The sequence below is a fragment of the Spea bombifrons genome, chromosome 2 (genome assembly GCF_027358695.1).
Source record: "Spea bombifrons isolate aSpeBom1 chromosome 2, aSpeBom1.2.pri, whole genome shotgun sequence".
NCBI lineage: Eukaryota > Metazoa > Chordata > Amphibia > Anura > Pelobatidae > Spea > Spea bombifrons.
In genome coordinates, this window is record NC_071088.1 from 1952071 (window position 1) to 1968786 (window position 16716).

General features: G+C 46.5%; 1 protein-coding gene across 1 annotated transcript in view; it reads right to left on the reverse strand.

The window, feature by feature from the left end:
- Positions 1 to 16716, reverse strand: part of SPAG17 (sperm associated antigen 17) — a 63716-nt gene that overhangs the window by 9391 nt on the left and 37609 nt on the right. The window contains exons 6-31 of the mRNA XM_053457328.1: positions 16475 to 16651; positions 16042 to 16223; positions 15795 to 15956; positions 15471 to 15576; positions 15113 to 15234; positions 14755 to 14892; positions 14524 to 14637; positions 14121 to 14271; positions 13821 to 14042; positions 13494 to 13549; positions 11369 to 11461; positions 10418 to 10572; positions 9902 to 10080; positions 9172 to 9266; positions 8843 to 9094; positions 8647 to 8761; positions 8313 to 8411; positions 6839 to 6952; positions 6178 to 6383; positions 5799 to 5957; positions 4950 to 5096; positions 4543 to 4732; positions 4248 to 4468; positions 3735 to 3876; positions 3314 to 3468; positions 57 to 236 (exon numbers count right to left, since the gene is read on the reverse strand). Coding sequence (XP_053313303.1) covers positions 57 to 236; positions 3314 to 3468; positions 3735 to 3876; positions 4248 to 4468; positions 4543 to 4732; positions 4950 to 5096; positions 5799 to 5957; positions 6178 to 6383; positions 6839 to 6952; positions 8313 to 8411; positions 8647 to 8761; positions 8843 to 9094; positions 9172 to 9266; positions 9902 to 10080; positions 10418 to 10572; positions 11369 to 11461; positions 13494 to 13549; positions 13821 to 14042; positions 14121 to 14271; positions 14524 to 14637; positions 14755 to 14892; positions 15113 to 15234; positions 15471 to 15576; positions 15795 to 15956; positions 16042 to 16223; positions 16475 to 16651 — 3932 coding nt within the window. The remainder of the gene's footprint in view (positions 1 to 56; positions 237 to 3313; positions 3469 to 3734; positions 3877 to 4247; positions 4469 to 4542; positions 4733 to 4949; positions 5097 to 5798; positions 5958 to 6177; positions 6384 to 6838; positions 6953 to 8312; positions 8412 to 8646; positions 8762 to 8842; positions 9095 to 9171; positions 9267 to 9901; positions 10081 to 10417; positions 10573 to 11368; positions 11462 to 13493; positions 13550 to 13820; positions 14043 to 14120; positions 14272 to 14523; positions 14638 to 14754; positions 14893 to 15112; positions 15235 to 15470; positions 15577 to 15794; positions 15957 to 16041; positions 16224 to 16474; positions 16652 to 16716) is intronic.

Sequence of the window (16716 nt, forward strand, 5' to 3'; positions counted from 1 at the left end):
GTCCAAATCCCTTCAAACCGATATGTATTTGTGACCCGGGCGTGCGGCTGCGTTACCTGGTAGAGGTTGCCCTCCGGGTCGGTGGTCTCGCAGATCACCTCCGCCGTGTGGCTCATGGTGTAGCTCCCGGGGACCTCCTGTCGGGAAGGGATCTGGGTCGAGGAACCGGTTCTCGGTGAATAAACCGCACGTCCCTCCTGGTCAATGCTGAGGCAGCCGGACAGCGGCGGGACCACCTGGGCAGAAAGAGGCATCACGACGCGCTCCGCATCATCTCCGACCCCATAAGGCTCATCATGAAAGCTCCATGTCATGCGTTGTATCAGTTAGAGGGTAAATATCCACGAAATATATATCCACTAAATATATATATATATACATTAAATATATCCACTAAATATCTATATCCACTAAATATTTATAAACTAAATATATCCACTAAATATATATATACACCAAACATATACACTAAATATATATCCACTAAATATCTATATCCACTAAATATATCCACTAAATATCTATAAACTAAATATATCCACTAAATATATATATACACTAAACATATACACTAAACATATACACTAAATATATATCCACTAAATATATCCACTAAATATATATCCACTAAATATATATATCCACTAAATATATATCCACTAAATATAAATCCACTAAATATATATCCACTAAATATATATCCACTATATATATATACACTAAATATATACACTAAATATATCCACTAAATATATATCCACTAAATATATATCCACTAAATATATATCCACTAAATATATATATCCACTAAATATATCCACTAAATATATATCCACTAAATATATATCCACTAAATATATCCACTAAATATATATCCACTAAATATATCCACTAAATATATCCACTAAATATATATCCACTAAATATATCCACTAAATATATATATCCACTAAATATTTCCACTAAATATATATCCACTAAATATATCCACTTAATATATATCCACTAAATATATATATCCACTAAATATCTATATATACTAAATATATCCACTAAATATATATCCACTAAATATATATATCCACTAAATATATATCCACTAAATATATATATCCACTAAATATATATCCACTAAATATATATATCCACTAAATATATATCCACTAAATATATCCACTAAATATATATCCACTAAATATATATCCACTAAATATATATATCCACTAAATATATATCCACTAAATATATATATACACTATATATATATATCCACTAAATATATATCCACTAAATATATATCCACTAAATATCTATACACTAAATATATCCACTAAATATATATATCCATTAAATATATCCACTAAATATATATCCACTAAATATATATCCACTAAATATATATATCCATTAAATATATCCACTAAATATATATATCCATTAAATATATCCACTAAATATATATATACACTAAATATATATCCACTAAATATATATATATCCACTAAATATATCCACTAAATATATACACTAAATATATACACTAAATATATATATATATATACACTAAATATATATCCATTAAATATATATCCACTAAATATATATCCACTAAATATATATCCATTAAATATATATCCACTAAATATATATATACTAAATATATATCCACTAAATATATATCCACTAAATATATATATCCACTAAATATATATCCACTAAATATATATACACTATATATATATATCCACTAAATATATATCCACTAAATATATATCCACTAAATATCTATACACTAAATATATCCACTAAATATATATATCCATTAAATATATCCACTAAATATATATCCACTAAATATATATCCACTAAATATATATATCCATTAAATATATATCCACTAAATATATATATCCATTAAATATATCCACTAAATATATATATCCATTAAATATATCCACTAAATATATATATCCACTAAATATATATACACTAAATATATATATATCCACTAAATATATCCACTAAATATATCCACTAAATATATACACTAAATATATATATATATACACTAAATATATATCCATTAAATATATATCCACTAAATATATATCCACTAAATATATATCCACTAAATATATATCCACTAAATATATATCCATTAAATATATATCCACTAAATATATATATACTAAATATATATACACTAAATATATATATATCCACTAAATATATCCACTAAATATATCCACTAAATATATACACTAAATATATATATATATACACTAAATATATATCCATTAAATATATATCCACTAAATATATATCCATTAAATATATATCCACTAAATATATATCCATTAAATATATATCCACTAAATATATATCCACTAAATATATATCCACTAAATATATATACACTAAATATATATCCACTAAATATATATATACTAAATATATACACTAAATATATACACTAAATATATATCCACTAAATATATATCCACTAAATATATATATCCACTAAATATATATCCACTAAATATATATCCACTAACTATATATATCCACTAACTATATATCCACTAAATATATACACTAAATATATACACTAAATATATACACTAAATATATATCCACTAAATATATCCACTAAATATATCCACTAAATATATATATCCACTAAATATATATATCCACTAAATATATATATCCACTAAATATATCCACTAAATATATATCCACTAAATATATATATCCACTAAATATATATATCCACTAAATATATCCACTAAATATATATATCCACTAAATATATATATCCACTAAATATATCCACTAAATATATATCCACTAAATATATATATCCACTAAATATATATCCACTAAATATATCCACTAAATATATATCCACTAAATATATATATCCACTAAATATATATCCACTAAATATATATATCCACTAAATATATATCCACTAAATATATATCCACTAAATATCTATACACTAAATATATCCACTAAATATATATATCCACTAAATACATATCCACTAAATATATCCACTAAATATATATATCCGCTAAATATATCCACTAAATATATATCCACTAAATATATATCCACTAAATATATATCCATTAAATATATATCCACTAACTATATATAGCCACTAAATATATATACACTGAACGCTCTATACATGCTATAAGAGCCCTTTAATAATCGCATTATCTGACGGCCCGGAGGAGGAAGGACCTGGAGTAAATGGATTTCCGATTAATTGGCCAGCAGTTGGACGGTGGGGGTATCTCACCTGGTAGACCCCCCGCGGCTCCGCCAGCACCTCTGTGCCATCTGGAAACGTGGAGTAGTAGATACCGGCTTCGCTGTTCAGGACTATGGTGGCAAATCCTTCGCTCTCCACCCGCACAAACTTGCCTCTCCTCGTAACGGTCTGCGGGGCTTCCCCTGCAAAACCATCAATATCAGGTAAAGTAAGGGAAATGATCTCAAAAAAGACAACAAATAAACTTGCATGCCCTCGCATTGATCATGTAAAAAGTCGCAGGCGCTCACAGAGTGGTGAGTCGGCGCGTTACGTGAGTGTGCAAGGGGAGTGGAGTCTGGTCCGTCGGGTTCACCCCTGTATAGACCCAGTCGGTCCCCGGTATGCACAGTCCATGTACATTCTATACATATATGTGTGTGTAGTTTTTGGATTCGCTGTCTGGTACCTGTCTCCTCGTGGTCTCCGGCCAGTGGGATCTCCACGTTTTGGTAGAAGGTAGTTATCCTGGTCCCATCGGCATGTTCCACGATGAAAGTCCCGTCCTCGCTCTGGACAGTCACCACCTGGTCTTCTCGAGTGGTCATCACCTGTCCAGAGATAGAGTCAGGTTTGTAACCGGTGTAAGCAACCCCCGAGCTCCAGAGCTGTCCTATCAACCCGAACGCCCCGAGATCATCCCAGAGCTTCACGTCGACAGGGAGCTGCGGGGTCCGCCTGACGGCAGCCGAGTCCGGCCGGGGAGCCTACTGGGCTACAACTGGATGGGTCTACTGGTTCTTATCTGCCGCCACTTTCTATGTTTACAAGCGAAGCGCAGACCCCTCTACTTTTTGGTTTTATATCAAAATGCACAAAAACTGTGGAGGGATAAAAACGCTAAACCCCAGGAGAAATGTTCCTCAGGAGTGGTGTCTGCAGCCCCCAGGGCGCGTTTTCCGTAGCAGCGGGGGTCACGTACTGTCCCGTTGACGGGGTCGGTGGCTTTGAATGACAAGATGGGCTCCAGTTCCAGTTTCTCTGAGCCTCTGGTGCCGATCTGCTGACCACCCGGGGTGGTTGTGACCCAGGTCCCAGGCTTTATGTCAGGGGGGTTGGGTGCACTGGCTGCTGGCTCTGGTGGTGGTGGCTCCACGGTCTCCTGCTTGGTTGACAATGGAGTTGTCTTCTGGCCATTTCTCCCTGCAGACATAAAACATGTAACACGCGTGTGCAGCGCACGCAGCATCCCGTTTGGGTTCCGGTTCCTGCGATACCTTTCTTGGTCCCGGTGTCAGGTGCCGGTTCCCGTCTCTGCTCTTCCGGTGGGGATGTGGGGGGGGTCACCGGCAGGGGATCACGGCTCGTCTCATCTGAGGCTTCGGCAGGTGATGGGGAGGGAGGCTGGAGCCGGACAACGGGCCCGGAGTCTGGACTCCTACTTACGCTTCCATCAGGAAAGAGAACCTGATCCATTGAAACAACAACCCGGATATCAGTTCTCTGCGTTCTACTCTGCGCAGGCCCTTTGTTTCTAGCAGATTGATGCGCGCTCAGGGCTAAGGGGCCTGCGGTTCTAGACACTGGACCCTCCCTTTGATTGGCTGAAAGTCGTGTCCCTGAGTTGGGTTCTCTAGGTAAGCCATGCGCAGACGGCCGCTCGTGGGGGTCTCTTCAGTGTTACCTGGGTGGATCCGTCCAGCATGTATTTCACCACCGTCCCCCGGGCGGTCACCACGCGAGACGCCTCCGGTACGGCCTGACTCCCGGGGCATTTACACAGCCGCCCGCTCCTCACTCTCCCCGGATAGCTCTGTCGGATCAGCAGGTTCTGCTCCCCACCTGCTCCTGACTCACCAAAAACACGGAACATGAAGAGCGGAACCGGGTGTGAAAAATTATCCGACAACTCGGGGGGGGGGCACTGTCTATGGGGGTATTATCACTGCGCTGTCTATGGGGGCATTATCACTGCGCTGTCTACGGGGGTATTATCACTGCGCTGTCTACGGGGGTATTATCACTGCGCTGTCCAAGGGGGTTTTATCACTGCCCTGTCTATGGGGGTATTATCACTGCCCTGTCTACAGGGGGTATTATCACTGCGCTGTCTATGGGGGGTATTATCACTGCGCTGTCCATGGGGTTATTATCACTGCGCTGTCTACGGGGGGCATTATCACTGCGCTGTCTACAGGGGGTATTATCACTGCGCTGTCTACGGGGGTAATATCACAGCACTGTCTATGGGGTTATTATCACTGCCCTGTCCAAGGGGGTATTATCACTGCGCTGTCTACGGGGGTATTATCACTGCGCTGTCTACGGGGGTATTATCGCTGTGCTGTCTACGGGAGGTATTATTACTGCCCTGTCTACGGGGGGGGGGTTATCTGTCTACGGGGGGTATTATCACTGCGCTGTCTACGGGGTAGGGGGGGGCTATTATCTATTATAATTACCGCACTGTGTACTGTGTGTTGTCACAGTGATTGAAAAATCGTGTCACTGAAAAGAAATCTTTGGTTATGACATCACGCGGTGTCACCTGCCGGCGTAACTCACCTGCCGAGTCGTCTCTCAGGAACGCCAGCAGCAGCCCGTTAGGACAGGAGACGTTGAGACTTTGGAAAGCGGGAGCAGCCGGTACCGGATTGGGGGCCGGAGGCAGAGGGGGCTCAGCCGGTTCCACCTGCAGAAAAGCGAGGTCAGTCCTGCTAGCTGTCCGCGTGGGCCGATCCCCCGGCGGGCGGCAGACATGGCACATACACCCGGGGCAAGAACCCCCCCCCACCGCATGCTTGGTGCTCCTCGCTCAGTGGCGTGTATTTATATTTATAATATTTATTTATATCACATTTATTTGAGTCAAAGAAACCCATTTTCTGCCAGTTTCGTCTCCATTCACTGACCTTGGCCTCCTCCGGCCCTGGGCTCTCCTCCCGTGGCGCTGATCTGGGGCTCTTCACCCGGCTGGCTTTGGGGGACTTTTGTCGGGGGGATTTGCGCGACTTCCCAGAAGGGGTGGCCGGGGGATGGGGTGGGGGCGCTGGGACAATGCTGGGGGTCTGCACGGAGGGGATGCTCAGCATGGCTGCCAGCTCGGGGTCCTTGTGCTCTGTGAAGACATGACAGATACGGGTCGGCAGCCGGGAAACACGCCTATCACATGTCACTGCGTGCCTCTTATCCCTAAAGGGTTAATCCCCGGGCCGTCGTCGGGCCGTTGCCGGGCCAGGAAGCCATATGTCAGGAACGGAGGGTCTCGGGCTGCCCCGGCTCCCAGGCCGGCCGCCCCGGTAATGGAGAGTTACGTCCCCCCCATGCAGCCTGGCGCAGATTTTACCCCCTTTAACCCCTTTATGTTCAAGCCCAGTCTTTAATATCAATGTAAGGGGTACCGGGGAAGATTCCCATCACGCTGCCAACGGGGTGCCATGGAAGACGGGGAGGAATAATCACGGGGTATATCACAGCAAGGTGACGGATATATATCGAATACTTTAGTCTCCAGTCTCACGTTTAGTGTCACAGCCTGCGCCGCGGCATAGGTTTCCGTCATTTCTGTTTTACCTGGTCCTTTGCCAGACGGGCCATAGTGGCTGAGAGAAAACCGGATCCCGCCGGCCAACGCGGCCACGAACGACCCGAATTCACTGACGCCGCTCCTTTCCGTGGCTGCTTTTTCTGTAAGAGAAATCGTTAAGACCCCTCGCTGAGTACAGAGCGCTCGTTGGGCCCCCAGCCCTTCTCCCCTCCAATCCGCGGGGTACAGGATTTAAACCATCCCGGCGCCTCCTCTCCCGGCGCCACCTATCCCAGCGCGCCACCTCACCCCCCGCGCCACCTCACCCCGCGCGCCACCTCAACCCAAACAGGGTGCAGTTTAATTTATTAACCCGTTCCCTGCTGTTTCTATACACATTATCGGGGCTTTTAGGGCCGTAGAACCCTGCGATCCCCTCATACCCAGCAAACATTCTGCCCTCCTAGAAAAGAGGGGCATCGGGGGAGGAGAGAGGGGTATCAGGGGAGAAGAGAGGGGCATCAGGGGAGGAGAGAGGGGCATCAGGGGGGGAGAGAGGGGCATCAGGGGGGGAGAGAGGGGCAGCAGAAGGACACAAGGATTTGGATTTGGGGACAAAAGAGGGACTGGCTAAGTTAAACAGGGACACTATGCAGGTATCCCGTGTACCAGATCCACAGGCTTCGCCTCCATGCGCGGCGTTCCCGTGAGTTCTTTGCGATGGATGACGGGTGAGATTGTGAGAGACAGACGGCTCGGGGGGTCCGTCCCGCAGACCCCGCAGACAGCGCAGCCATTTCCTGTGCTTTTATCCTCAAAACGCTCCGTTTTATCTCTGATTTTTACAACTTGTTTTTGATGCTGGAAATGAGAATCATGCGCAGGTGGCGGCCGACGTCTCTGGGATATATCAGTATGAAGCACCTCGAATTAACTCTCTGCACGCCTGGTGACGGCTCAGGAATACACCGTACCCGCTGTGGGGATTACCAGCCAGTACAGACCAGTGTACCCAGTACTGACCAGTATTACCAGCCAGTACAGACCAGTGTACCCAGTACTGACCAGTATTACCAGCCAGTACAGACCAGTATTACCAGCCAGTAGAGACCAGTGTACCCAGTACTGACCCGTAGAGACCAGTGTACCCAGTACTGACCCGTAGAGACCAGTGTACCCAGTACTGGCCAGTATTACCAGCCAGTACAGACCAGTGTACCCAGTACTGACCAGTATTACCAGCCAGTACAGACCAGTATTACCAGCCAGTAGAGACCAGTGTACCCAGTACTGACCCGTAGAGACCAGTGTACCCAGTACTGGCCAGTATTACCAGCCAGTACAGACCAGTATTACCAGCCAGTAGAGACCAGTGTACCCAGTACTGACCCGTACAGACCAGTGTACCCAGTACTGACCCGTAGAGACCAGTGTACCCAGTACTGGCCAGTATTACCAGTCAGTTTGGACGGGCGTTCTGTAGATATCCGTGTTATTGGGGGGCACGGAGTGTAAGCCCACCTTGCTGCTCCTCTTCTCCGCGCGGCCGGTAGGGGTTGGTGATGTGGATCAGGAAGCTGTGTCCGTCCTTCAGTAAATTCATTTTCACAAAAGAAGAGCCTGGGGTGAAAAAACACAAGAACGGGCGTCCCATCTCACGACGTGTCTGTGTGTCTGCGCATCTGCATGTCTTTCTCCGCGTGTGTCTGAGCGTCTGTCTGCGTCTGCGTGTCTCTATGTCTTTGTCTCTGTGTGTCTGTGTCTGTGTGTCTCCGTGTCTGTGTCTGCGTGTCTGTCTCTGCGTGTCTGTCTCTGTGTGCACACGCGTGAGCAGGTACACGCAGCGTGCTCTCACCTTTCTGGAAGCGGAGGTGTTCGGCCCGGATCTGGCCCCCGTCCGCCGGGTAGAGGCTCCGGCTGCTTCCCGACACTTGGATTAAATCGTCCCCCGTGTCGTAACCAATAAACTGCTGACAGAGAAATCGTCGGACCGGCTGCTTCCATAAAACCAAATCCCCCCCCCACCCCAGGGCAGAACAGCCGCCTCTCACCTTAAATACCTCCTGAGGGGCTGCCGTGGGGAGGACTGAGGTATCGCCGGCCGGTTCCTGGGGTTCCTCTGGCTTCTTTCTGTCTTTGGCGCTCGTCCCCCGACCCTGCGGGGAGCGCTTGCTCTCCCGGGATTCCGCCCGCTCGCTGCTGCCCTTCCTCCGCTTGGCCTTGGATTTGCCGCTCTTGGCGTTCCTCTTCTCCTCCCTGAGACGCTCTTCCTCCTGCAGACGATCTCGCTCCTCCTTCCATGCCTGGGAGAAAGTTCCGGTTACCGGCTCTGACGCCCGCTCACACAAACATGTCGCCCGTTAGCAGGAGCATCACTCACCTTCAGCGAGTCTTCCCGGATAAAGGGGTCCCGGGCCGGCTCGGGGGCTTCTTCTTCCGCTTTACTTCCTGGTCTGGACCGGCTGCCCTTGGGACCTAAACGGCGCAAACGCTTATAAATCCCGTCTAGCTTTCATGTGATATAACGTTTACAGGCCGCTGCATATCAGCCGTTTGTATGATTCTCGCTCTGTTATCTGATCCCCGATCTACTAAACCCCCCGACTCCTTATCATACTACCTGTGGGGAACAATAGAATGGCTCAGTCTTAATCACTCAACCAGACTCTCTGACTAATGAAAGTCTATGGAGGAACGGACTTCATTAGCATCGCCATAAAGCATCAGCTCAGTGTGGTGTTATTACTGCATACAGTGCTGGGGGGTTATATTACTGTATACAGCGCGGGGGGTTATATTACTGTATACAGCGCTGGGGGGGTTATATTACTGTATACAGCGCTGGGGGTTATATTACTGTATACAGCACTGGGGGGTTATATTACTGTATACAGTGCTGGGGGTTATTACTGTATACAGCGCTGGGGGGGTTATATTACTGTATACAGCGCGGGGGTTATATTACTGTATACAGCGCGGGGGGTTATATTACTGTATACAGCGCTGGGGGTTATATTACTGTATACAGTGCTGGGGGGTTATATTACTGTATACAGCGCTGGGGGGGGGTATATTTCTCACACAGACCCCGCTGATCCCCTCCTCCTTACTCTTGGATTTCTTGGGTGAAGCAGCCTTCTTGCCCTTCTTGCCCCGGGGGGAGGCGGCTCCGGGCCGCGCGTCGTTTTGGGTTGGTTTCAGCTCTTTCTGGATCTTCTCCTCCTGGTATTTTTCCTCCTCTTTCTGCACCCAGTCGGAGATGGAATCGGCCACCAGCTCCAGATAGTTTCTGAGTGGAGAATATAGTTCTACTAACGCTCATCCACTATCGGGGGCCCGTCACAGCCCAGGGGCCCCCAGACACAAGTTACCGACGTCCCAGCTCGACAGGCTTTGTAGATGTCACTACTTGGTACGTACGACCGGCAGAGGGGGTAAAATTCCCAGCTATTACTCAACCCCCAATGCGCCTACGTTGTAGCTCCATCCCCGACACCCTGGTTCTGACGACCTGAGCTGGACTTCCCGCCGGGCCCCTGAGCCGCGTTCTGCCTGAGAGGTCACCTTTTTACCAGTAAAACCGTACAAAGCGTGCAGCCCGAGCGCCGGCGCGCCCCTCCACTCACCGGAAGCTGACGTCGGAGTGGAGGGCCATGTCCCAGGCGTCCTGGCTCTGGCGGAACGAGTCCATGGGGCTGTGCAGCGCGAGGAGCAGGGAGTTGTCTTGGGCGAGATAATAAGAATCCATGCATTGGTATGACTGAGCCGCGTCATGCAGGACCTGCCGGGGAGGAATAACGCATTGTAACGTAGACGGTGGACAGCACAGGAAGGTAACAGGTCGGGCTATTCACTAAACTGTGAGTGCCTGCGAGTTGGCAAAAACCGAGCAGATTCACCAAATCACATTAACCCCTCACATGCAGGAGTCGAAAAAGTATGAACGTAAATGGGGTGGAAAGCTGCATTTTCCCCTTTTTCCCAACATTAAACAATTGTTATGGAGGGACTTTCTTTCACATGTCTTGGGACACTGGAGTATACCTCTAATTACCGCGCATGGGGTGGGGGTAATTTGTTTTTTAATGATTTATTACTATTTTCCCCTTTATTTTTTGGGGGGTTGGCGTTTGTATGTTTCAGGCGAGGATATGTGAGGTCACACTGAACTTGCATTACCTCACATGTAATTCTATGTCACAGGCACTCGCAAGCATGTGATTGGAGGTGAATCGGGTGGGTTGAGTTAACCCTTAACATGACTGGCCAGTCGGCTTCTTAGCGAAGAGGCCTAAAAGTGCTAAAGTAAAAGCCAAATGCGACAGGGCAGACAGAGCGAGGCAGATGGGGAGAGAGGACTGGTGTCTGCGGAATGCCCCCTCTGAGCCGGGGGCTGTACAGAGATACTGCCCAGTTACCCCGACCTCCATGGCTGGAGATAATGACCAGCAGAAGCACTGGGGGCGATGTTCCGACCCTTCTTTCGGTTTCTGTTTTTTGGCAGACCATAGTAGGTGCTGCGATTGGAGACCCTGGCCGGGTATTCCCGCCATCTTTCACCCAAAACTGTTGTGTACCTGGAGGAGAAGGTCCGGCTCATATCTTTCAGAATAGCACCAATCACTCAATGACCGTCGCCGCGTCCTCTGGATATCTGCAAGGTCCGTCTCCTATATACCAAACACAAAGATCCCAAAATGTAAACTCGCAGGCCCTCGCCCGTAAAACACAAAATGAAAACTCGCAGGCCCTCGCCCGTAAAACACAAAATGTAAACTTGCAGGCCCTCGCCCGTAAAACACAAAATGTAAACTCGCAGGCCCTCGCCCGTAAAACACAAAATGTAAACTCGCAGGCCCTTGCCTGTAAAACACAAAATGTAAACTCGCAGGCCCTCGCCTGTAAAACACAAAATGTAAACTCGCAGGCCCTCGCCCGTAAAACACAAAATGTAAACTGGCACGCCCTTGCCCGCAAAACACAAAATGTAAACTCGCAGGCCCTCGCCCTTAAAACACAAAATGTAAAATCGCAGGCTCTCGCCCGTAAAACACAAAATGTAAAATCGCAGGCCCTCGCCCGCAAAACAACTCGCAGATTAGTGACCCTGGCAGTGAGTGTTGGCCATGCGACTGGAGTCCGGTCACGTTAACCCAAGTAAACTCAACCGACCACTCTGCTTCTTAGTGAATAGACCCATTCCATGGATTCCATTTGATGAATTTGCACCATTTGATTATCTGCAGGACGCCGTAATTCTTCAAAACTTCCAAATCTTAAATTTTAATAATCCCTTTTAAACGAAATCTGCTATTTTCAAATTCAATTTAAATCATCGATTTTCTTTTTGAAAAATTACATATAAAAAAAAAATCACAACTGAAGACATCGTGACTTTGTGTTTATAACATTCGGCAGCAGAGCTTGCCCTCAGTAGTCCGTGAACGTCCGTTTGCAGAGACGTGGACCTAATAATAATAATGATAATAATAATAATGATAATAATAATAATAATGATAATAATAATAATGATAATAATAATAATGATAATGATAATAATAATAATAATAATGATAATAATAATAATAATAATGATAATAATAATGATAATGATAATAATATTAATGATAATAATGATAATAATAATAATAATGATAATGATAATAATAATGATAATAATGATAATAATAATAATGATAATAATAATAATAATAATGATAATAATAATAATGATAATGATAATAATATTAATGATAATGATAATAATGATAATAATAATAATAATGATAATAATAATGATAATGATGATAATATTAATGATAATGATAATAATGATAATAATAATAATAATAATAATGATAATGATAATGATAATAATGATAATAATGATAATAATAATAATAATAATGATAATAATAATAATGATAATAATAATAATAATAATAATGATAATAATAATAATGATAATAATATTAATGATAATGATAATAATGATAATAATAATAATAATGATAATGATAATAATGATAATAATAATGATAATAATGATAATAATAATAATAATGATAATAATGATAATAATAATAATGATAATAATAATAATAATAATAATGATAATGATAATAATAATGATAATGTGGAATTGCGGTTAAACGCTTCGTGATTTTCTTGTTTGCGCTGTCAGTGAAATATCAAAAACGCATTTTTTTTTTTAAATCCTTTTTTTTTTTCCCTCGCTGAGAGTTTTTCCGATCCTCCCTCGTTAGATCAGCACGAGGAGGGTCGTCTCCTGCCATCTCCCTCCATCCAAGATTATATTGCAAGCAGCTGGAGGGGTTTTATCCGCCGATCGCTGCCAAGCTGCCTCTGCCTTTGATTTCTTTTATGATCCCCATAATCTAAATATTTGTATTGTTAGGTTATGCGTTTGCGGTTCCTGTAAGTAATTACGCGCAGGCTCGTGTGGCTTGGCTCCCAGGCCGGGTTATTTATAGTGAGGGGAGAGGCTGTGTGCGGACAGGTGTTCAGCAGGAGGCAGCGGCGGCGCATGTTCTGGGTGTACACGATCAGCACCCTGTCTGGGGTTATATGTCGGGGCGTAGGAGGCAGGCTGGGTAACAGGTGGGGTATGGAGATAAGCCGGGGGTCCGGCTCCTCATCGCTGTAAACACAAGGGTCCGCAGGCTGCGGGGGGGTTCTCACCTTATTCTCCGCAGGTAAAACACCTTCCGATTGGCTGTCCTCTTCGTTGCCCGTTCCTGTGAACATGAAACGAAAGCCCCGTTAATGGAGGAGCAGATTTTCTGCGGGAATTTTTATATTTATCCCAAACTACGGAGAATTTCTAGAACATGAATTCTATATATAAATATCTGGAAAAGCAGAAAATGCTTCAAATTCCTGAAACTGTGAGAATTACAGCGGGGGGGGCTATCGCTAGATTCAGGGTCCGTGAAACCCCCCGATTCACGCATTTCCTTGGCATACGGACTGAGCCGCGCATGCGAGGAACGACCCTCTCCCTCTCACCCGCTGTGCAGCGCTCTCTTTGCTCGCGCATCCTCCTCACGCTTGCCGATCTCCACATCTGACGGGCGAAGGAGGCCGGATTGTCCCAGGGAATAGCGGGGTCTCCCGCCAGCATCTTTCCGGTACATTCCAGGTATCCGGACTCGTCCAGCCCCGTCAGCTTCAGGCTCTCGAAGGTAAACATCCTGAACGCCCGCCCGACGTCCTCCCGGCTCAGGGGGTCTGCAATATGACCGTTGGCCGCCATTATCAGATGAATGCGAATCTTTAAGGGGATAACGGCGTGTGTTTATTACTCACCGGCCGCGCAGTAATGCATCAGCTCGTGGATCTGAGCCAGTCTCTGCGAGTTGCCCTCGGGCGAGGGCTGAGTGAAGCGCAGGAGCTCGGACAGGGGCAGTTTTTGCAGCATCTCCCGCTCGATTTTGATCAGATCTAAAGACTTTGGGACCTGGAAGAGAAGGCAGCGAGCGGTCATGGAGACTGTCACCCTCAGAGAGGCTTTACAAAGATGCGACTCTCTGCCCTCCCTGACACTCCGCTGACACCTCACTATCTACCGTTTCGGGCTGATTTGGGTGGAATTGAGGATTAATAATAAAGGTAACTGGATGTGTGGGTGCCAAAGTCCCTGCGTTCTGGAGGACGCCCGGCATGACTTCCATCCAGCTACAGTCTTGGTCGCCGACTGGCTTCTGCTTACCTGGGCCTGGAACATGCGCTGTCTCGTCTTGTCGTGGCAGCTCATTTGCAGCGGCCCTTTGGACTGAGCCTCTTTCTCCTCCTTGTCTTGGAAGAGGAAAGTGTTGTACAGGTTCTGCGTAAAAGGGGTAAAGGAATAACGAGAGCCGGGTCAGGTTCCGCAGGCCGTGTTTCCCGATGAGGGGATTGCTGGGTTGAGGCGAGTTTCCCAGTAACGTTAACCGGCCGATACCTTCTTTTCCTTCTCGGAAAGAGACAGAGAATCCAGGACAGACAGGAGGTGGTCTGCGACCGCGGGATCCAGGCCGTCGGCGCGGGGCTCGGGCTCGGCTTCGCTGGGGGGCGCTAGATCCCTCTCTGTCGCCACAACCTAAATTACAGAATTCAGATTTTTTTCACCTCTTAATAAACATTCGGGGGGAAAATAAAGTACAGCGATTGGCTACGGCCACGGAGGCGCCTTAATGGACCCCCTGGGGCACTGCTGCTTATCTGCTGGGGAAGGCGGGCAACACTACATGAGGGTGTTAGGACGTAGCGAGGGCCACTGAGGGCCCAAACTTTCCTGTCGGCCCCCGAGGGTAACTCACCTGCTCCAGAACACAGTGCAGTATGAGCGGGACGGAAGCGAGCTCGTCGGGGACGTCACTCAGGAGATCGTTGTAATAGTTCATGTCCACGTCCGCGCTGAGACCGGCGGCTTCCGCCTCATCTGCAGGAACCGACAGCGTAAACGCGACAACGCAGGCAAAGGGCAAACAGTAAAACACAACAACCGCTGGCGATGAACCAGGCCCGCCAACGTCAGCGACCGACGAGCCACACTTTGGGTTATTTAATCATATATAGTTATAAACTAGGAAGCCGTGAACCCCCCGGCAGGTTGGCCCCCATTCGGCCCGTCTGGTCGGCCCGTTCCTCCTGCCGTAATGCATCCTGTTCACATACCGGGTGGTGAGGTCTCTGGTGGAAGGGAGAACGTGGGGTGGACGTCGTCGGGTTGGGTCTTCTTCTTGCTGCTGGGGGTCTGTGGAGCCGCGTCGGTCTCACGAGTCTGCGGGTAAAAGAGAGACAGAAAAACGCTAAAGCAGACGTTTCGGCAAAACCAGGCGTGAAAGTAGATCCCCGGCGTAGGCTGATGATGTCACTGTCTAAAGAGGTTTCCAGATATTGAAAATGTGTTAAGCAATGGGCACTTTGGGCACCAAACCTCTAACCACAGGACCAGATACAATGAGTGACTGGATGGGGGGGTCTCAGCGTATATCTCACTTCTGGCGGCGGCGGCTGGGCGGCGGGGACCTTGTCTCTGGACACCAGCGGGACTTTAACCAGCTGCAGGCTGCTCAGGTAGTGCCGGTGCTGGCGCCTCCAGTCCAGAGTGTCGTACATCAGACAGGCGACATTTTCAAAGACCTCGGAGGCGAACGCCAGCTGCGGGAGAATGAGCGGGGACAATGTATATATTATATGTAATAACGCTTATAGATAACCACCCCAGGAAGGGCTCCGGCCTGACCTGCATGTCACTGTTACCCCAGTCGGGGGGGTAGTCGCTCTCCTTCACCAAGCACTGCAGCCTGGCCACCTCCAGCAGGCTGGACCCCGGCTTCCCGCTCTCCAGAATCGGCTCCAGATACTTCCAGAAAACCTCCAGGGATTTGGCGAGAGTCGCTTTCCTCTGCTTTCCCGCTTCTAAAACTGCAGGAAAACACTCAGGAATGATCTTAATGATCTACCTGCATCGCCCAGACATTCTCCACAGCATCCGCCGGCGCTCTATGGACGTTATGTTAAGATGGCGGAAGGTATGATGTCATGGATGATGGCCGTCTATGGGAAGGGATGCACAGAATCATCTCTAGTTGTGAGGGGTCAGCGGCCCGACCATCCTTCGCTGAAAGACGTGAAGTTAAATAAATCGACGCGAACGCCGGATTTTCAGACTTTACCTTCCGGGGCCAAACTCAGATCCCCCTGATCAGCCGGCAAACTGGCGTAGCTCTGGGACGAGATCCTGATCACGGACGCCACGTGGACGCCGAGGTCGGCCAACAGAGCCAGGAGCTGAGGCTGGTAAAACCCGAGCACGATGATGTAATGGTGGACCCCATCGTCTGGCTCGTCATCTGTCAATGGATTAAAACAAGAATGCATTGGGGGGTCTCCAGCATGGTGGTCTCCGGCCTGGTGG